Source organism: Colletotrichum graminicola (genome assembly GCF_000149035.1).
Source record: "Colletotrichum graminicola M1.001 genomic scaffold supercont1.16, whole genome shotgun sequence".
Classification (NCBI taxonomy): Eukaryota; Fungi; Ascomycota; class Sordariomycetes; order Glomerellales; family Glomerellaceae; genus Colletotrichum; species Colletotrichum graminicola.
In genome coordinates this window covers 738,479-757,706 of record NW_007361020.1, presented here as the reverse complement: position 1 = coordinate 757,706, position 19,228 = coordinate 738,479, and the positions used below count along the sequence as shown (strand labels likewise).

The 19,228-nt window shown below is 54.7% G+C and overlaps 9 protein-coding genes and 1 non-coding gene across 10 annotated transcripts; 6 read left to right on the top strand and 4 right to left on the bottom strand.

The window, feature by feature from the left end:
• Nucleotides 1-1,321: 1,321 nt before the first annotated feature.
• Nucleotides 1,322-5,161, top strand: GLRG_05027 (AMP-binding enzyme; the record flags this gene model as incomplete). Its single annotated transcript, XM_008095712.1, has 1 exon — nucleotides 1,322-5,161. The coding sequence occupies one exon, from the start codon at nucleotides 1,322-1,324 to the stop codon at nucleotides 5,159-5,161; it is 3,840 nt and encodes a 1,279-aa protein (XP_008093903.1).
• Nucleotides 5,162-6,192: 1,031 nt separating this feature from the next.
• On the top strand, nucleotides 6,193-7,729 carry GLRG_05026 (tRNA-guanine transglycosylase; the record flags this gene model as incomplete). Its single annotated transcript, XM_008095711.1, has 2 exons — nucleotides 6,193-6,436; nucleotides 6,495-7,729. 2 exons carry the CDS (start codon nucleotides 6,193-6,195, stop codon nucleotides 7,727-7,729), a joined length of 1,479 nt encoding a protein of 492 aa, XP_008093902.1.
• A 596-nt stretch (nucleotides 7,730-8,325) lies between these two features.
• Nucleotides 8,326-8,805, top strand: GLRG_05025 (uncharacterized protein; the record flags this gene model as incomplete). Its single annotated transcript, XM_008095710.1, has 1 exon — nucleotides 8,326-8,805. One exon carries the CDS (start codon nucleotides 8,326-8,328, stop codon nucleotides 8,803-8,805), a length of 480 nt encoding a protein of 159 aa, XP_008093901.1.
• An 897-nt stretch (nucleotides 8,806-9,702) lies between these two features.
• Nucleotides 9,703-10,357, bottom strand: GLRG_05024 (NADH ubiquinone oxidoreductase subunit NDUFA12; the record flags this gene model as incomplete). The annotated part of the gene is made up of 5 exons (XM_008095709.1): nucleotides 9,703-9,754; nucleotides 9,819-10,020; nucleotides 10,091-10,175; nucleotides 10,231-10,251; nucleotides 10,307-10,357. 5 exons carry the CDS (start codon nucleotides 10,355-10,357, stop codon nucleotides 9,703-9,705), a joined length of 411 nt encoding a protein of 136 aa, XP_008093900.1.
• A 384-nt stretch (nucleotides 10,358-10,741) lies between these two features.
• On the top strand, nucleotides 10,742-12,381 carry GLRG_05023 (uncharacterized protein; the record flags this gene model as incomplete). Its single annotated transcript, XM_008095708.1, has 4 exons — nucleotides 10,742-10,903; nucleotides 10,959-11,030; nucleotides 11,089-11,369; nucleotides 11,418-12,381. 4 exons carry the CDS (start codon nucleotides 10,742-10,744, stop codon nucleotides 12,379-12,381), a joined length of 1,479 nt encoding a protein of 492 aa, XP_008093899.1.
• Nucleotides 12,382-12,734: 353 nt separating this feature from the next.
• Nucleotides 12,735-12,820, bottom strand: GLRG_13120. Its single transcript has one exon. It is a non-coding gene; the product is annotated as a tRNA-Glu (tRNA).
• A 565-nt stretch (nucleotides 12,821-13,385) lies between these two features.
• GLRG_05022 (NADH2 dehydrogenase subunit 14K) lies at nucleotides 13,386-13,793 on the top strand (the record flags this gene model as incomplete). Its single annotated transcript, XM_008095707.1, has 2 exons — nucleotides 13,386-13,419; nucleotides 13,567-13,793. 2 exons carry the CDS (start codon nucleotides 13,386-13,388, stop codon nucleotides 13,791-13,793), a joined length of 261 nt encoding a protein of 86 aa, XP_008093898.1.
• Nucleotides 13,794-14,716: 923 nt separating this feature from the next.
• Nucleotides 14,717-16,160, bottom strand: GLRG_05021 (initiation factor 2 subunit family protein; the record flags this gene model as incomplete). The annotated part of the gene is made up of 2 exons (XM_008095706.1): nucleotides 14,717-15,547; nucleotides 15,603-16,160. The coding sequence occupies 2 exons, from the start codon at nucleotides 16,158-16,160 to the stop codon at nucleotides 14,717-14,719; spliced, it is 1,389 nt and encodes a 462-aa protein (XP_008093897.1).
• A 1,123-nt stretch (nucleotides 16,161-17,283) lies between these two features.
• On the bottom strand, nucleotides 17,284-18,114 carry GLRG_05020 (translation initiation factor IF-3; the record flags this gene model as incomplete). The annotated part of the gene is made up of 1 exon (XM_008095705.1): nucleotides 17,284-18,114. One exon carries the CDS (start codon nucleotides 18,112-18,114, stop codon nucleotides 17,284-17,286), a length of 831 nt encoding a protein of 276 aa, XP_008093896.1.
• Nucleotides 18,115-18,532: 418 nt separating this feature from the next.
• GLRG_05019 (uncharacterized protein) lies at nucleotides 18,533-19,083 on the top strand (the record flags this gene model as incomplete). Its single annotated transcript, XM_008095704.1, has 2 exons — nucleotides 18,533-18,844; nucleotides 18,904-19,083. 2 exons carry the CDS (start codon nucleotides 18,533-18,535, stop codon nucleotides 19,081-19,083), a joined length of 492 nt encoding a protein of 163 aa, XP_008093895.1.
• Nucleotides 19,084-19,228: the final 145 nt, after the last annotated feature.

Sequence of the window (19,228 nt, the reverse complement as noted above, 5' to 3'; positions counted from 1 at the left end):
CTGAAGCCGCGGCACCGAATCGCCTCCGTTCCCTGTCTGGCTTGACTTGACCCTGGCAGGTGGGGGGGGGGATTAATTGGACCTGGGCGTGCGCGCGATCCGGCGTTCCGCATGGCGAAAAAGCGGAAGAAGGGGTACGTACTTGGAATGCCGCTTTAGGTGTAGTGGCACGAAAACGGAAGAACTAAAGGCGGGGGTCCGAGACAGACGGCTGTCGGAGGGATGTGACCGCACCCTTGCCGCTGCTCAGCCACACTTCGGCCCGAACATTCTACCGATTTGTGGCGACTCTGTGGCGTGGCGCTTCCAACACCCGTCAGCAGCGATGGTGTGGTGGCGAGTCATTTGGCAGGCCAGAGGTTGAACTCGGGGGGCTCATCTGGCTTTAATGACAACCTGCAAGTCTCTCTCACTGTTCATGCTTAAAATGGCCCCCACGCATTTAGGCTTTTTCCATCTGACCGATATCGCCTCTGCCACCTTTAGCAGTCCCAACGTTGGCTTTTCCCATGTTGCCCCAAACCCAACTTTTGGATACGAATTCGTTAAACGAGGCGCGCTATGTCGCCTAAGTACTTAGGTTCTCATGTCTCAGCGGTGTTAGGGCTTGTCTTCTCATCACTGATAGCTACATAAAAGAACCTGGGAGCCGACACCTTACAGATCCACACTGCTTCACCGATAGTATCCGTACACTACCTCTCAGTTAGATGCAACAACCTTGGCGGTTTCTATCGCCTTCTTTACTCCTTCGACCCATTTAAACTACCAGTCAATTTGGCAACTTTGCATCTCATTGGTCGTTCCCTCTTGTCCGTGAACGCAATGGATTGGCCTGGGGTATCCCCTCCCGACGATCGAGCGCTTCTTGACGGCTGTCGGTTCTACGCATGTGCTACCTACACGTGTTCGGTGGCTCAACTCGTTGAGGGAGTTCTAACCGGCAAGGGGCATGGAGCCCAAGCAAGGTAGGTACACGCACATTTGCCCTCCCGTCCTGTTGGTTGTGTCGTTTCCCTTGCCTCGACTGCCTTTAGTGCGCAGTTGGAAGAGCTTCTCGCAACTTGTCTCGTGACCTCTTTCCCTGATTTAATTACACCTGCGGTTGCCCTGCATCAGTTATTAAAAGAGGTTAGAAGTAGTTTTTGGATCTACAACAACTCTTTTCTCTCCAGGCTTGTGTCTGTGTCCTCCCCCCTTTCTGCCACCACTCTTATCGCGTCTACTTGGAAGTGACGTCTTTTTATTTTATTTCATTTCATTTCAAGATTTCAAGAACTGGCCGCAATATAATACTCCCTTGGCCAGACACTTGTTTACCATGCCCATTCTCGACATCACCAAGGACCTCGCCGCGCTCTTCGAGCAGCAGGCAAAAGCCACCCCAGATGCCATTGCTCTCGAGGACGAGTCGCGAACTCTTACCTACGCTGAGTTGGACCAGGAAACACAGGCCCTCGCCGACCGTTTGCGTCGTCACTATGGAGTTGGTAGAGATGGCCTTGTGGGCGTCCTCATGAACCGCAGTGCAGACTATGTTATTGCTTCTCTGGCTGCACTTCGCGCCGGTGGTGCTTTCCTGGTTCTTGAGCTCGCATACCCCTCTGGGCTTCTGCGCGATGTCATTCAGGACGCAAAACCACAAGTGGTCATCACCCAAAACGCCCACGTCAGCCACATCAAGGCGGACGTGCCCATCATCGTCTATGATGAGCCCAGCAAGACGACAATCAACGGCCATGCAAACGGCGAGCTTCCCCCGTTGCCCGCTAGCAACGACCTCGAACGCCTTGCGTTCGTGTCATACTCTTCAGGCACGACTGGCCAGCCAAAAGGCATTGCCAACCCTCATAGAGCCGCAGTGCTCTCATACGACCTCAGATTTGGCCTGAGCGACTTGCAACCGGGCGATCGTGTAGCCTGCAACGTGTTCTTCGTCTGGGAGATGCTTCGTCCCCTTTTGCGCGGAGCGACCGTCTTCGCTATTCCGGACAGTGCTAGTTACGATCCCTCAGCTCTTGTCAGCCTGCTTGACTCTCGACAGATCACAGACACACTCATGACGCCTACGTTACTGGCAACTGTTCTATCTCGTCACCCTGATCTGAGCAAGCGCTTGCCCAAGTTGCGCTCTCTATGGCTGAACGGCGAGGTTGTAACTACCGATCTCTGCCGCAGAGCTATGAAGGCTTTGCCCGAAACCAAGCTCCTGAACGTCTACAGCGCCAGCGAGACGCATGAGGTCGCTGCCGGTGACATTCGCACGTTCGTTGACTTCGAGACCCACGTTTGCCCCGTTGGCCCACCTATGGACCCAGAGCACATCTACATCATGGACGAGAGCGGCAACAGAGTTGGCACTAACGTCAGTGGAGAGCTCTACGTTGGTGGTGACCTCCTGGCCAGAGGCTACCTGAACCTGCCAGAGACCACCACGAAGGCTTTCCAACCAGACCCCTTCGACAAGAAGGCTGGAGCTCGCATGTACCGTACAGGTGACCTTGCTCGCATACTTCCCTCTGGGCTTCTGGAAATCACTGGCCGAGCTGGTGGCATGATCAAGACTCGTGGCTACACCGTCCAACCTGGTGCAGTGGAGAATGCCATTGTCAAACACTTGGCTGTGCGTGACTGCGCGGTTTCATCTCACGGAGAGGGCCTCGAGAGACAACTCGTTGCCTATGTTGTACGCGATAACGATGATAAGAGAGACCGGGCCGATGTCGTAATCGATGAGTCTGGATACAGTCCTGCATCCAGGCGTGTTCTTGGAAATCATCTCGCCCTCTACATGATCCCGACATACTGGGTCGAGCTTGAACAGCTCCCCACCCACGGCGTCTCTGGCAAGACGGATTTGAAAGCGCTGCCGCCGCCACCAAGCCCCAAGCTTGCCATCAACGGCGAGAAAGAACAGAACACAAAGATAAAGCTGGAGACGGTTAAGAAGCTTTGGGCTGCTGCCCTTAACATGCCTGATAGTGCCATTACCGAGGAGCACGACTTCTTCGACATCGGAGGCCACTCCCTCGTCCTTGCCGATCTGGCGAATCGATTCACCAAGGAGTTCGGATTCCCGGTTCCGCTTGCCCCTCTCGCCGGCACACCCACTTTGCAAGGCCACCTGCAAGCGATTCGCGATGCTCGCGATGGTCACACTGCGGCCGTGCAAGCCGATCTTCCTGCCGTTCTCCGCGCGGACTCTATTTTGCCTGACGACATCCAGGCAAACGGCACTTCGATGCGTCGTCTGAACGATGCCAACACGGTGCTCCTGACCGGTGCAACTGGATACCTTGGAGCCTTCCTTCTCAAGTCTCTTGTTGAAACCACCTCAGCGCACATCATCTGCCTTGTTCGTTTCACCGATCCTACGGAAGATATGCGCCCTGCGGGTATGGCCAGAGTCCGCAAGAACCTCATCGATCTCGGCATTTGGGACGATTCCCTGCTTGACAGGATGGAGATTCTGCCTGGGAACCTGTCTCGGGAGCACCTCGGCCTCTCCCCTGAAATCTACGATGATATTACTTCTCGTGTCGAGGTCATTATTCACGCCGCTGCGACCGTCAACCTAGTGTACCCCTATGCTGCGCTGAGAAGCCCCAACGTCGGAGGCACCAGAGAAGTTTTGCGCCTGGCATCCATGAGCGGCGCCACTCTCCACTACATTTCCACCAACGGTGTTCTGACGCCATCTGTGGCAGGCTGGTCCGAAGACGCCATGGTCGACATCGACGACGTTCCTGAGAAACTGCTTGACGGTTATGGGCAGACCAAGTGGGTGGCTGAGAAGCTAGTCTATGAGGCCGCTCGTCGTGGCATGCCGTGTAAAGTCTACCGACCGGGCACGATCAGTGGTCACAGCAAGACGGGCTCGTGCAACGCCTGGGATCTTCTGAACGCCCTGATTGTGGAGTCGTTGCATCTCAAGACTGCGCCTCACGTCGATGGCTGGTTTGCTGAGATGACGCCCGCCGACTTTGTCAGTGCGGCGATTACAACGCTTGCCAACCATACCGACTCTAAGCAGCTTGTCTACCACCTCGGCGATCCCAACCCAGTTTCCGCCAACTTCATTTTCGACACCTTGAGTGAGCTTGGATTCCCGACCACCCGCGTGCCGTGGGATGACTGGGTCGAGCTTTGGACCAAGAAGAGGGGCTTCGGCACTGCAGGCGATGTGCCTTTCACTGTAGATATCCTTCGTGGTGGTATGCCCACCGCTGAGGGTCTGCAGGCAGTCACTGTTCTCAAGGACGATGCCACGGCGCCTGCTCTGGCGCTATACAACCTTCAACGTCCCAAGATTGACATTAATCTGCTCGAGATTTACACTCGTCACTTCTGCGCCAGAGGTTGGCTTTCAAGACCTCCACGCCGAACATATGCCAACGGTGCCACGTCCCACGTCAACAAGGGCCGCCTGGCCGGTAAAGTTGCCGTTATCACCGGCGCTTCTTCTGGCATTGGAGCGGCTGTTGCAGCTGGCCTTGCCAAGGAGGGTGCTCACATCGCTCTCGCTGCGAGACGCACCGAAGCCCTAGATGCCGTGAAGGCCAAGCTCGCCGGCACCGGCGGCAAGGTCCTCATCCACAGGACTGACGTCACCAAGAGTGAGGATGTAGCGTCGCTCATGCAAGCAGCAACCGATAAACTCGGCCCCGTCGACATCCTCGTGAGCTGCGCTGGCGTCATGTACTTCACCATGATGGCAAACAACCACACCGAGGAGTGGGAGCGCACCGTTGATGTTAACTGCAAGGGTCTCCTGCACTGCCTCTCGAACACAGTCCCTGGCATGCTGAGCCGCGGAAAGGGTCACATTGTGGCCATCTCTTCCGACGCCGGGCGCAAGGTCTTCCCCGGCCTGGGTGTCTACTCGGCCAGCAAGTTCTTTGTGGAGGCTACACTGCAGAGCTTGCGTCTCGAGACAGCCGGAACGGGTCTGCGTGTCACTTCGATCCAACCCGGCAACACAGCTACGGAGCTGCTAGGCATGTCTACCGATGCCGAGGCCATCAAGAAGTACGGCGAGCCCACGGGTGCCAAGGTTCTGGACCCCGAGGACGTTGCTTCGTCGATCGTGTACGCAGTGTGCCAACCTGAGCACGTTGCCGTCAACGAGGTTCTCATTGAGCCGAGAGATGAGCCTATCTAATGAGTATGACCATGTCAGGAGGGTTTGAAAAAGCTGCATGCCTGTTTTGTCACGATACAATAGTTGGCCAAGGTTCAGTCTTTTATGGGTTTAGACTAGCATTAAAATAGCATCAAGATATTTTGCACTTTTCAATCAAACCGTGTGTTTTTCGTCCTGTCTCGCTTTATTTAGTACTTGAATCACTCTTACCGGGGTAGTTATCCGACAACAAACGAAAGGAGTAGAACGGTCAAGTTAGTTGGACAACTAATATCAACCGGTTGCTACTCGACCCGACGTTCCAGCTTGAAAACCCAATCTACAGGATCAGCCTTTAATCCTTATCCTTGAGGCTCAGATTTCCATCAGTTCTCTTACATACCTTTCTCCTCGCTTCCCAGATCTGCCAATGTTTGTGTGTCTTGGCTAACGCCAGCAGACGTCATACCGTGAGTCTCTCGGCCTCGACCGGCAGCCGGGCCTCTATAATGACAGGCAAATCAGCAGCGACATCCTATCTTCATCCGATCTGCATTGCATATGCTATTGCAGCGGCATCGGACGTGGTTAGATGATTGGCCAAGACGGCTCGGTCGCACTGAGTTTGTGCGTTGTCTAAACCCCTGCAGCGCCCTTCGCCCGGATCTGCTCCGAGCCCCAGGAGCCCCCCATCGGGAGCCCGAGCCGCGGTAGCCCGCCGTCATCGGCTGGCGCTCCAAGACCCACACAGGTCCATTTTATTAACAGGGGCACACACATACGCCACACTTCCAAGCCTCGTCCACTCTGCTCGGTGTGGCTGAAGTTGTCGCGCGTATGGCTGCCATTTTCATTTTCACTACATTTGCGCTAGAACATCTCACAACCATCGACTTGATTTGGCGAATGCAAGCGAGGAAGCACCGAGGACTACTTCAAGAGAAATCGCAACTCGGGATTTCTGAGGGTTGTTTGGTCGGGCCTAGCATCCGCAAGCCATCTCCACGCCGGCTCCCTGTGACACAAAGGTTGACTCACGACTTGCGTGAAGGGGTCGTTGATGTGTCAAGATGAGTAATGCAGAAACTTTCAACGTGGAGAGGAATTCAGAAGGCATGATATTTGAGATATTGAAGAAAGCCGCAAATGGCTCCTCGGCGGCTCGACTGGGAAGACTGAGTCTCCCCAAACGGAATCCCATCGAAACCCCGAACTACATCGCCGTGGCATCCAGAGGCGTCGTCCCTCACGTCACGCCCGACAACCTCGAAAAATATACTTCTATCAGTGCAGTGTACATGGCGCTTGAGGACTGTTTGTTGACCCATATGTCTCTATTTTTGATATCATATGAAACTAATCAGAGCACAAGTCATCGAAAAGAAGAACCCTTCGGTGCTCTCAATACCCTCGCCAGATAAGAAGCCCCTCCACACCTTTGCCTGCCTCCCCGATGGCGTGGCCACTGTTCTTGCCCCTAGACGATGCCCAGCGATTAAGACTCCCGTAGGAAACGGCGCAAAATTCATGGCCATCTTCACCTCGACCGGCTTCCGGAACCTCACCACGGACGAGTACTCGGCGGCTGTCGAGACGCTCAAGCCCGACATTGCCATTGGCCCCGCCGACCTGTTCCATACGAGCACGATGCCGGTTCCGAAGAAGCTGGCCCGCATGGCAGAGCGCACCGAGGAGTGGACTAACGCGTTTCTGACGCCCAAGAGGCGGGAGGCTTTTGAGGAGTCTGGGGTCTCTGTGTTTGCGCCAGTCCTAGCGGTGCCGCATCCCATACAGTGGGAGCATCTTCGTCACTTGGCTGAGGATGTCATCGACTCTATCTCAGGGCTCGCAATCTACGACGTGGACCTACTGCCCGATATGGAGGACAGTTACGAACCTCTGGTTTCGCTGCCGCGTCTCTCTCTCCATATTCCCTCCACGCCCCAAGCGATACTCCGGCAAATCTCTCTGGGCGTTGATGTTTGCACGATCCCTTTCATGAACACCATCTCCGACGCTGGCGTAGCGCTGTCATTCACCTTTCCTCCACCCAGTACTCAGAGCAACGCTATCTTGCCGCTCGGCGACGACATGTGGTCTCCCGAGAATGAGACCTCTCTTAAACCTCTTGTTGAAGGCTGTCAATGCTACGCTTGCACAACGCACCACCGAGCCTTTCTGCATCACCTCCTCAACGCCAAAGAGATGCTAGGCTGGACACTGCTGCAGATTCACAACCACCATACCATGAAGGAGTTCTTCACCGGTATCCGAACGACACTTGCGGAGGAGCCCTTCGCGGAGAAGTTCGAAGAACAGGCGGAGCGCTTCGCCGCGGTGTACGAGGCGGAGCTGCCGCAGGGCACGGGGACGAGACCCAGGGCGAGGGGATATCACTTCAAGCCAGACCCGAATCCTAGTAGGATCAACCCGCCGGCGTGGGAGAGATTCTCAGCGGGCGGGGAGGCTGTGGCCAACGGGGTCGCTGGCGCAGCAGTGGCGCCGGAGGGGACGGAGACTCCGCTTGTGCCGGACGTGGGATCGCTGAAGCTTGAGGAGAAGGGGTTTGCGGAGGTTGCGCATGACAAGCAGAAGCCTGAACCATAGCTGGCTGCAACATTATCACTGTTGGGAGTGTCGCAGTGGCAGGGAGTATAACATGGTCTTTTGATGCAAAGCCAGCGAGTCATATATACTCCAACACTCTTCCAAGAAAAAGAAAAACTCAAAAGTGCATATGCCTGTGATGGACATGATCGCCTCAGAACATACTTTCAACTTGCACTGGAGGCATTCCTTCGGTGTCCCTTAAGGTGAGCTGGAACCATGTGCTCCCAATCCTTAAGAGCTAGGTCGGCAGCAGGCATGATACTGCAGTTTCTTTTAATACCTCAATAGTCCGTCCTCTTGTCCGAATCTGAAAGATAATTTACCATCCTTCTTGACACCGACCCCTACTGTGTCAACATTGTATACTTTTGCACAGTTCCTGGTGTACTAGTATAACACCGCCAGCCAGGCAGCCGGCATCGAAATCCGCGCATATCTGTAACATCGGAGGTTTCCGCAACTTATATACTGCAAGCACGTTACAATCCCCAGTTCCCTCTCAAGAACCTAGCGGCAATAAGGCAGGTTCAGGGCCAAACGGCGTCTGGTGCATATACAAAGCTCAGCCATCTGGCGAAGCGCAGGCCATCGTGATGGTGTCTTGGGACGGCGAGAATCCGGAACCTCCCAGTACCCAGCAGCCCATCAGCACGGAGCCTCTCGTCCAAGAAGCCCGATGGCTATCGCCCGGCCACGAGGTATCCCCGCCGTCCTGGCCTGCCTTTTCCCTCCGCGTGCTCGTATTTGCACTCTGCCCCTGGAGGTGGCTCTCCGCCCGGCGCCACGCTCGGCGGCTTCACAAGTGGCGCACTCGGCTGCAAGAGCAGTGGGACCTCGACATCAGGGGGAAGCACGGCGAGTCGAGGCCGCTGCCCGAGAGCAAGGAGGAGTTCCTGCAGCGGGTGTACTTGTCGGCGAAGGCCGAGTTCGCGGGCATGACGACGACGGTGCCGACGTGGAAGATGTATGCGGGGTTGAAGGACCGGAGGTGGCCTGGAAGGACGTTGGAGGACCGGGCCGCGAAGAGGCTTGTTGCGTATATGTATTGGGTGTTGGTCTGGAAATGCGTGTGACTTGACTTTCTCGATATGGCTTGGGAGTATGTCGGGTTCTGAAGTCGAGCGGGGCTGTATATACCTCTCTCAATCTGTACTCTCAAGCTCATGGGCAGTTTCAATCTGGCGATGAGTTTCTGTTCGGTAGGGTTCCCCGTGCGACGGCAGGGTTCTGTTACATGATAGTACAAGGAATTCTCTTACAAGCCCTGACTCTGCACCCGGATCTAAGCTACCCACAAGATATGGCGCTAATTTCTGCGTACCAGAGTACGCGGATGATGATATCCAGAATTGCGTTGTTTGCTAATAGGATGTGCCCTTGATCCTTGAGTCTCTGGAACCACTTACTTGCTTCTCCATTTACCCTCTCTTTTGGGTGCCTTCTGCATCCGTACTCCCAAGTGTTAATGTGCTCAAAGACACCAACCCGCGAGAAAAAGCGGACAAGTTTACCAGACTCGCGAAGCGCCAATAAAAAACCATTAGCCATTCGTCTTAAACTGCGTGAGGCTACTGCCACGGGTAGGTCCTGATATTAGATTGTAAGCTTCATGATAATAAGCAGCCTTGTTGCATTCTGACAGTCATAAAGCATGGCATTCCCCAAATGTAGGCGGCCTTGCCCCTATAGCTTACAAGCCGCCGACACGGCTTTTCGCCTGTCCTGCTTCCGCGCTTGGTTGCCTACCAGTAGGTTTCAAAGCGCTTCCAGGAAACCCTGGCAATTCCAATAATGACTTAGAATCCTGGTGTTCAGACGAGAACCTTGGATGCGTCGCTGTCACTCGATTCGTGTTATCTTCGTACGGATTCACTTCGCGACACCCATGGTGACATTGATCACAAAGTAGAACCCCTGAATTTTGCGTCAAGCGACCTTGGATATATACATTCATTCCAATCTCTCAAAACTCATTGTCTCTCAATAGCCTTGGGCTCCCAAGTGAAAACCTTTGGCTTCGTCCTGAGGCACCTGGTGTCAGTCTCTCCGTAAGTTGTCAAAAAAAAAAACACCCACAAGAACTTACGTGTTGTAGGTCTTGAAAGCTCCTCGTGTCGCAGTGAAGTTGGGAAGAACGTGCGGGGCCTCCCACTTCCGCGTCTTGGTATGAAGAAGAGCATCTTCGGTGGGCGGCTTGTCAACCATGTACGCCAGCCACGCGTGCCAACCAGGCTCAACCTGGGCAGAGTCGTAGTCATGCTTCTTAAAGTCCACCCATCGCGTACGCACTGTCAGCCCCTTTCGTTAGTCCTTTCTCCTTCCTTCATCGCAACGGCCGATGGAGGAGGGGAACCATACAGGGAAGTTCGTCGTTGTTCTCGAAGAACTTGTTGCCCGCCTTGTCCTCGCCGACTAGACGACCGTGTTTGGTGTCGCCAATGTACTATTCTCGAGCGTTAGGGGGGAAATGGCGATCGGGGGGTTCGGGAGCCATGTACCAGCATCTGGCGGAAGTATTCCTGCGGGCGAAGGTTAGCAACGGTGACACAGGCGGCGTGGGAATCGGTTACATACCTTAATGCCAATCTTGCGCAGGTTGTTGAACGTTCTCGCGGGGGTCGACATGGTGGCGGCTGGTCAATTGACCTCGAGGAGCTATACAGACGACGACGTGATTGAAGACTTGACGTTCCGAAGGTTGAACGCCGCAGGTCCCAAGGTGGAGCTCTGGATTACATAACCTCGAAGACCATTGGGTTTTGGACTCCCTTGCGCTCCCGGCAAAACCCGCCACCAATGACGGAGCTTCATGCACGCACCCATGTCTAGAAGCTCTGCTGCTTTGTATGAGCTTTGGATTAAGCATCTTGGAAAGCGCCAGCTCCTAAACTTCCAGTCGACCGACGCGCGATGATTGTCCGCGGTGTTTCGCGGTGCTCTACGAAGCTCAAAATCCCCTTCGCCCAAACGAATGTCACACGCGCACGACCGCAATGCCGACGATTCGCAATGCCTTCTGCCGGTACCCCATCGGCCTCAAATTCCGGTAGCGCTGCTGGCATGCTTGCGCCGTTCGCGAACGAGCTCGACAAGATCGCACCATCCTTCAGCGTCAACGGCTCCCAGATCCAGATCATTAGAACACCGGCCGACTTTTATGAAACACTCAAGGTGTGCACCACGCGCGAGTGCAACGGGCTTAGGGACGGGGCTAACGCAGGCACAGGAGCGGATACGGAACGCAAAGAGGAGGGTATTCTTGTCCACTCTGTACATCGGAAAAACAGAGAAGGAGCTGGTATGTTTTCGTATAGACGGATCTGTTGGAATTGGCGGTTGATAGTCTCCATTTTCAGGTTGCGACTCTCCAGGAAGCGCTGCGAAACAACCCCGAGCTGAAGCTCAGCATCCTGACGGACGCCCTGCGAGGCACTCGAGAGGAGCCGAACCCGTCGTGCGCATCTCTTCTTGCACCGCTCGTTTTTGAGTTTGGCGCGGATAGGGTTGAGATTCGGATGTACCACACACCCAACCTGACAGGCGTAAGGAAGAAGTACATACCCAAGCGGATCAACGAGGGATGGGGACTGCAACACATGAAGCTGTACGGGATTGACGATGAAATCATTCTCTCTGGGTACGACATTGATGCACTATGAAACACTCGCGACTAACAGAAATGCAGAGCAAACCTCTCTTCCGATTACTTCACAAACCGACAAGATCGCTACCACCTCTTCTCCTCCAAAGACGTTACCGACTACTTCTGGAACATACACCATGGTGTCTCATCCTTCAGCTTCCTTGTTGAGCCCTCAAAAGAAGCTGCTGGATTCACCTTGACCTGGCCCAAGTCCAATCCCGCACCCTCACCGCTGGAGGAGCCGAAGCAGTTCATCGGCACCACCACACCAACCCTGGACGCCCTGATTTCGCCCAAGCAATCTGCTTCGGCAGATGCAGGCAAAGACACCAAGGTGTATATGCTGGCTCAACTGTCCCAACTCATGAAGCCCGATACCTCGACAGAGCTCCCTGCCATTACTCACGTATTATCGACACTCAGCAAGCCTGAATACAGCGGCTCGTCGTGGACCTTTACTGCGGGATACTTCAACCCTGCACCATCATTGACTAAGCTGCTGCTCTCGACCGCATCACGGAACAACGTGGTTATTACCGCCTCGCAGCAGGCGAACGGGTTCTACCAATCCCCCGGCGTATCCGGACTCTTACCGGGCGCCTACACCCTCCTCGCCCGCCGTTTCATCCGCGCTGTTCATGAACGCGGGCTCGATGATTCCATTGTCCTGAAGGAGTGGCGCAAGGGGACAGTTGGCGAGCCCGGCGGGTGGACCTACCATGCCAAAGGCCTCTGGATCACGCTTCCGGGAGACCAGAACCCCTCGATTAGCATCGTGGGAAGCTCAAACTACACGAAACGCAGTTACTCGCATGACCTCGAGGCCGGCGCCATGATCCTGACCAAAGACGAGGACCTCAAGAAGCGCCTTGGCCAGGAGCAGACGTGGCTTCAAGAACACGCTGAGCGTGTCACTCGCGAAGACTTTTCCAAGAACGAGAGACGGGTCGGTCTCCAAGTAAGGTTAGCTATGTGGATCGCCCAGGCAGTTGGCGGTGCCTTGTAAAATACGTAATGTACTACTACTATGGGAGAGGACATTCGGCGCACTCGAACAAGTTCGCTTCAGCCTGTGTACAATCTAGATGATACAATAAATGATACCCGTAATGCTGGCAAACCAAGACGCTATTAATGGATAAATTGATAAGTGAATCCCTGATCTCCATGCCATATGTTAAATAATGTAACCAGCCCGTATGCTTAGATGATGCACGCATATAGGTCACGTCGCAAGACATGCAATAGTTGAATCAAAAACCATTCAATGACTGGGGTATTTTCCTTCTCTACTTATTTTCTTGCAATATTTTCCAATCATCACTTAATTCAGTAAATATGAGGACAAAAAGCAAAATATTCCGAAACCGAGAATCGAACTCGGGGCTATGCCTAACCTCTCAAGAGATGAGAGGGCATCATGTTGGCCACTACACCATATCGGATGCTGATATTAGCGATTGCAGATTGCAAGGCCAAGTATCTTTGGTGTCTTTTGATTGGTATCCTACCAGACGGACTACTTTTCGCCTTTTTTTGTACCAAGCAGCCAGAGCCCCTGCTGAAGGTCGTTCTTCGTTACCTCTTTGCCTCCTAAAGACAGTCCATCTAATTCCTTTCTGCATAAATTTCTTCTTTTCTTCATTGACCCAATATGCGTTTTCTCTTCGACGGGCGATTGAACAATTTGACGCCTAGCTTCCGGTGTGTCAACAGCGCTGTGCCGCCGCCTGAGCCCTCCAGGGGACTTACAGTGCTCTAAACCGCCCCGCGCGCCGCCGAATCGGATAAACTGGATTTGCAATTGTTCCGGCCCAGGTACCGGCGACCCGGCAGGCACGCGGACAGCTTCAATCCGGGGGAGAGCGTACGGACAAGCTTCGACATCATCCACGATCGAACCCCCCCGACGCAATCGCGAAACGACGGAAGCGGCGCCCATTCCCTCCGACACTGGTCAATTGACACGCCCTCTTCCCTCCCCGATAAGAACCCTTTTCACAATCGACAATGGTCGGCAGGATCGTCTTCTGGAGTGGCTTCGGTACGTGATACATCCTCATCTCCCCGTGCCCTTTCCCCTTGCAGCCTCGCATCGTCACATACGCCGGCCACGCGGCCGCCCCTCTCCACACATGCGGCACCCGCGCGACCGGAGCAGCCATGACTGACTAGAACCTCCCTTCGACAGGCTTCGCCGTCCGCTTCTGGCAGATGGGCATCGAGATGCGCCCCTTCTTCAACAAGGAGTCCCTCTGGGCCTACCCGGTGTACATGCTCGGCGGCGGCAGTTTCGGCTACTGGCTGCAGGGTATTGACGAGAAGCAGACGGCTATTCTGAGCGAGCGCAAGTCGATCCTGCTTGAGAAGCGCGCGAGGGCGGCGGCGCGCAAGGAGGAGGAGGCGGCCAAGGCATAGACGACGGATGTTTTCCAACACCCAGCTACGGCTGACGGAAGCTGTAAACCAAATAGAAAAGGAGAGAAGGGGCAGACAGAGAGACCAGCATCAAGAAGGAAAATTCGAGAAAGGAGGGGCGACGGCGTTGCGTGTGGAATCGAGCATCCCGTCGTCAGGCCATCTGAGATAGAGGATGGGACCACGCTGCGCAGTGCCCTTCATGGCTGGCTGAGGTTGCCAATTGGGGGATCCCCTTCACTCCAGGGAGCAGATTCCCTTTTGTACATATGGCGTTTAGAGAGAGGGCTCAATCGACGCTGTGAAACTCATTAAGCAATGCCCCCCCCCTCCCTGGCGATTGATTTGCCGCTGTGAGAACCACCCGCTCCAAGAGCGAAAAATAATTGCCTAAACCCGTACCATCGCAGTGCCTCATCTGGACGGAGAGAGACAGGGTGTGTGTCTTTGACGAAGATAACCAAGGAACATGTCTCGGACAAGGCTGCCCGGGTAAAATAAATTGACATACGAAGGAAGATGCGGGAACTTCAATGATGAGGACGCTGGAGAGGGCCACTGCGGGTAGACCGCTTGTGTAACTGGTGACAGCGTTATATTAACGAGCAGCGTACGTTGTATTCTGTACGCAAGCCTGACGACGAAGCTGTATACATACGCACACCGCACAGATAACCTACTCCTGCCGCATGAAATCATGTACAGACTTGTAATTGATGACCAAGTGGTCTATGGTGCAACTCTACTCGTGCCAGCATGATTTTGGTATCTATCTAAAGTCAAGAGGAGCAAAAGTCTTACCCTGCCAATGCCAAATCCTTCGAGAGGCCAACGACATCATGCACCCCAACCTCCATCACATGCCTCCAGAAGTTATGCCTCGACTTCTCATAACCCCCCGTGGTCTTCCTTGGTCTCCACGCTTACAGCTCCTCCAGCTTTCTGAGAATCGCCGGCACAGATACGGGCGACGTGATGCCCAGCTCCGTGGCCACTACCGAGATATAACGATCGCGCGTGGTGTCGAACAGCAGCCGAAACCCTTCCTCGGTGTTCTGTTCCGGGTCGATCTCGTTGTAAGTGAGAGAGTCCATGGCGACCCTCTCGGTGAAGTTGATGGTCTCGCTGAGCGCCACGACGCGGACGCCCTGGTCCGCCGCGGCGATGGCGATGTCGCTCGTGCCGGCGCGGGCGTACATGGCGCCGTTGCTGAACATAGCCTCGGCGCCGACCAGCACGCGCGACGTCTCGCGGAGGTGGTCGCGCATGGCGCTCAGGTCCGGGCAGTAGGCGACTTCGAGGCCGCCATCGCTGCCGGGCAAGTCGCGCAGACGCTTGGCGAAGTCGCGGCCGGTGTTCTCGAATGGGTCATCCACAACCACGACGGAGAAGCGCTTGCCGTCGGCGCGGGCTTGGCGCAGGGCGCGCTCGACGAGCGGGTGGTAGGCATAGGTCAGAACAGTCTCGCCGTCCTCGATGCTATCGGCGGCGGTCTTGACAATGACAAAGTCGGCCAGGGTTATGCGCTCGCGGATAAAGTTATCGATGGACTCGCTGAGAAGCTTCTTGGCATCGATGTCGGGCAAGTCAATGTCGATTTTGCTGACCTGGAGCTTGAGCCAGCGGACGGCGTTGCCCATGGAGAAGCACATGGGCCGGCATGCCGAGAGGTACTCGATCTGCGGGTTCAGGATGTGTGATGTAAAGTGGCGCGAGAATGTGTTGCCTGGGGGCGTTGTGTAGGAGTCAATCACCTACTGCCGTGTTAGAGCCGAGTCATACCGCCGGATGCGAGGGCACAAGACCAACCTTCTTGAACGCCAGCAGAGTCGCCTCCAATCTCGTGGTGCTGTCGCTGATCGCAAACGCGCTCATCTGCTGACCCAATACCAGGACGGCCGGGTGAACATCCTTATCGGCTTCCGTCATATGTATCCTCTTAGCCATAGACAGGTGACTGAAGCACTCGGGGACCTTGGGTCTGTTGTCTTTGGGGGCAGCAACCGGAACGGCCTTGACTCCTGAACTGCCCCTCGGGCCGCCAGCCTGGTTATATCCCTGGGGACCGTCCTGTCTTGGTTTCGACTTTCCTCCTTTGGCGTCGCCTGCTCCGCCCTGCTGGGCACCTCCCTGACCGGGCGGTGGTGCGGGTTGCGCCTCCTTGGCCTTTGCTCGTCTCGCTGCCTTCTCAGCCTTTGCCAATGCCTTCTTTTCGGCGCCTGAGAGCTTCTTCTCTCCTTCTGCAGATTCTGCCGATGGATCCTTCTTCTGCACCTTGTCGTCCTGCTGAAGTTGTTGAACCTTCTTGTCCTCGGGAGTGGCCGTGGTGGCCGGAGGCGGCGCGGCTTTTGGCGTTTCTGTGGCCATTATGTGCTGATCCTTCCTTCCCTTGTTTCCGGTCGTAGAGAAGCGTGACGATTTTGTCTGCCCGACGTTCCGTTGGAATTTTTTTAGGGCTTTGTCGTGGGTGGGTAGCGGTCGATTGGAGTGTCTTTGATCGGTCTTGGGAGGCTGAGAAGTTTTGGAGGGTTGAGTCACAGGGGTTTGCGAGGCGGGATGCGACGGGTGCCCCGCGCTAAAAGCTCGCTAAAGCTTAAGTGCATAGTGCGGGGAATGACGTCCCAGCTGTAACGCGAATCACCACTCTCAACTCGGGAGGTACAGTTACAAGGCGTTCCCTCTTGGGGATGATCATATACACCGTAAAAAAGACCCAGTGAAAGTGCCATGCTCAGCAACACAATACAAAGTTGTAGAAGAAATACCATGGAGGTATCCGGGCATCTACCGCATTGACTGAAATCGTAGGTAACAACCAGTTAGATCTTAACCCCAGAGATAGAGAGTACCGCCCTCTTGGGATAAAGGTACTATAAACCTGACCTTGGTCTACCTGTAGCTGCCTCATAGCATCATCTGAATCACCACTCAGCCGCTGCACATGGCTGCTGCAACCAGCTCCTTGTCTAGACAGAAGCTGCTCTAGATATGTCTCTTCAGATACGTATGAAGTCAAAGGCAGATCTCAAAATATGCCCATTGATCACACAAGGGTTGAAATAAGAAGCCTTCGCTAAAGCCAATTTTCAGCCACCTGACCATCGTCTGAAAAATATTTGTTTGTGAGGCTCTGAACTTATGTGACCAAGGAGTGAGGAGTAGATATACGACACCTATGTGCTTCAGCCTAGCAAATGAATCAATGTCTTTCTAGCTCACATAGATATGTTGAATTATAGGCATAAGAAGCATTCTGGAAACCTCGGTGTCAGGTATTCTATCAAGATGGATTAGAATGTCGACGCACATTGGAGCAGCAGCAGCAGCAAGAACCTCGGCTCTGTATGCAGATCTACTATACAAAAATCTCATGGATACTCTAATATACAGGCAAAATCCATGACACAGCCTCAGGCGCATCCCTGTAACATCATACCAGCATCCGTAGTCTGTCGCGGCCCAATTGCCCTAACATGATCCCGCAGGACTATCAGTTCTCCGAAGGCTCTGAATTGACGGCAGAAGACTTGGAAGGAGCTTTCGCCGATGGTGGCGCCTCCAGGTATAGCCTCATCACCTTGGGCGGCTGTCCCTCCGCCTCCTTCCACTCTTTCGCACCCCGGACTTCGGCAACGACGTCCCGCACCGCCTTCACAAGCGCCTCCGCCTCGTCAAGTGTGGCCACCCTGCTACCCCTCTTCTTGGCGAAGATCACGTCGACCTTGTAGCCCTTCTCCAGGAAGCCCTTCAGCTGCCTCATTTTATGGCCGAGGTCGTGCGACGCGATGGCCCAGTTGAGCTCGAGCTCCTTGATCCGCGCCAGCCTGCGCGCAGTCTCTTTCTTGGCCTTCTCCTGCTCTTTCTCGCGCTCTTTCTCGAGGCGCTTGTCGATGACGCGGCAGATGGCGTACCGTGGCTGGTCCCCTGTCGGGTTCGGCGGTGGCCGCGAGACCATCCGCAGGCTCTGCGTGTCCAGGTCGAGCGACTGGAGCACCCGAGAGGTGTTGTGCGGGCCCGTCAGCTTGTTGTCCTCGTCAACGACCAAGATTTGGCGGTCGCGGATCATCTCGTCGAAGGGGAGCCTTCGAGCAGCCTTCGGCTCTGGTTCTGCCGATCTGCTCGGCTTCCGGGGCCGGTGAATAAGGGCTGCGTGACGGGCGAAAGACTGCATCGGCGGCGACAATACTGGCGGTAGTGTTCTGGGGGCGGGATGGGCAAGGGCGCTTCGTCGGGCCAAGGCTTCCACCTTCTCAAAGGGCGAGACGAAGACCCTATAAAGGGTTGCCCTGCTATAGTTGTACAGACATCGTGTGCCACTCATGTTGGATACTTTTGATCCGATTTGTGACAGTTTTGATTCAGGGTTTTCTTCTGAGTTACAGTTCGGCCTCGTTTGTCTCCGTTCAATGTTTGCTCCTGTCCTGTAGATGGTAAAGGTGATTGCAAGATGCAGAAATGTGGTGCGGAGGAGGCAGGCAAACAGGCAAGCAAGCAGGGAGGAACTTTCATATGGGGCCGGAGATGGCAGCTCTCGCACCAATCAAGTCGCGCAATGCGACGAGCTTTCGAATGGTCCAAGCTCTACATAGCGGAACCTCAGACGTCAGCCCGATTCGCTCGTCTCAGCACTTCCTGTTTCCGTTCCTCACTCGCTCTAGGTATACAGCAGTCAGCAGACACAAGGTTGTTCAAATCATTCGTATGCAACCACGATCGCGAATGCAAACGCTCCAACAATAATGGCGGGACATCCCTTCCGCCTGGTCCTGAATGTGGGAAAAACTATGGCTTTCGCCCACGTCTTCTGGGAATACGGCTACGCCTATGGTCCTGCGTCCGGCCCTTCCATGCTCCCAACCTTTGAGATTGCCGGTGAAAATCTCGTCTCGGACAAGCGCTACCGTTACGGTCGCGATATTGCCGTCGGCGATCTGGTCTACTACAAGATCCCAATCTTCCCAAAGAGCATCGGTGTCAAGCGTGTGGTGGGCATGCCAGGCGACTATGTACTGTTTAACAGCCCTGACTCACAGAAAGACATGATGATTCAGGTACGAGCCGTCGTTGGCAATCGTCCCATAAGCTCCTCTGCTAAAAGTAGCTACAATAGGTCCCCCAAGGGCATTGCTGGTTGGTTGGTGATAACCTGGAGGCCTCTAGAGACTCGCGGACGTACGGACCTGTGCCATTGGCTCTGATCGGGGGCAAGGTGGTGGCCAAAGGATTGCCTTTGTTCAGGGAAAATTGGCTGAAAAACGGACTACGCGATGTCCAAGAGGGCCGAAACTGAGGCGCGGCCCAAGTGGAATTGCACCGTGCCATCATACGTGATTCAGGCATTACGAGACGCGACGGGAAACATGTGAGCCTCGGCCAATCACAAGCTGAATTATCACAGATTGTGAGTTGTGTTTGTGGTCTTCTAAAGTCTGATC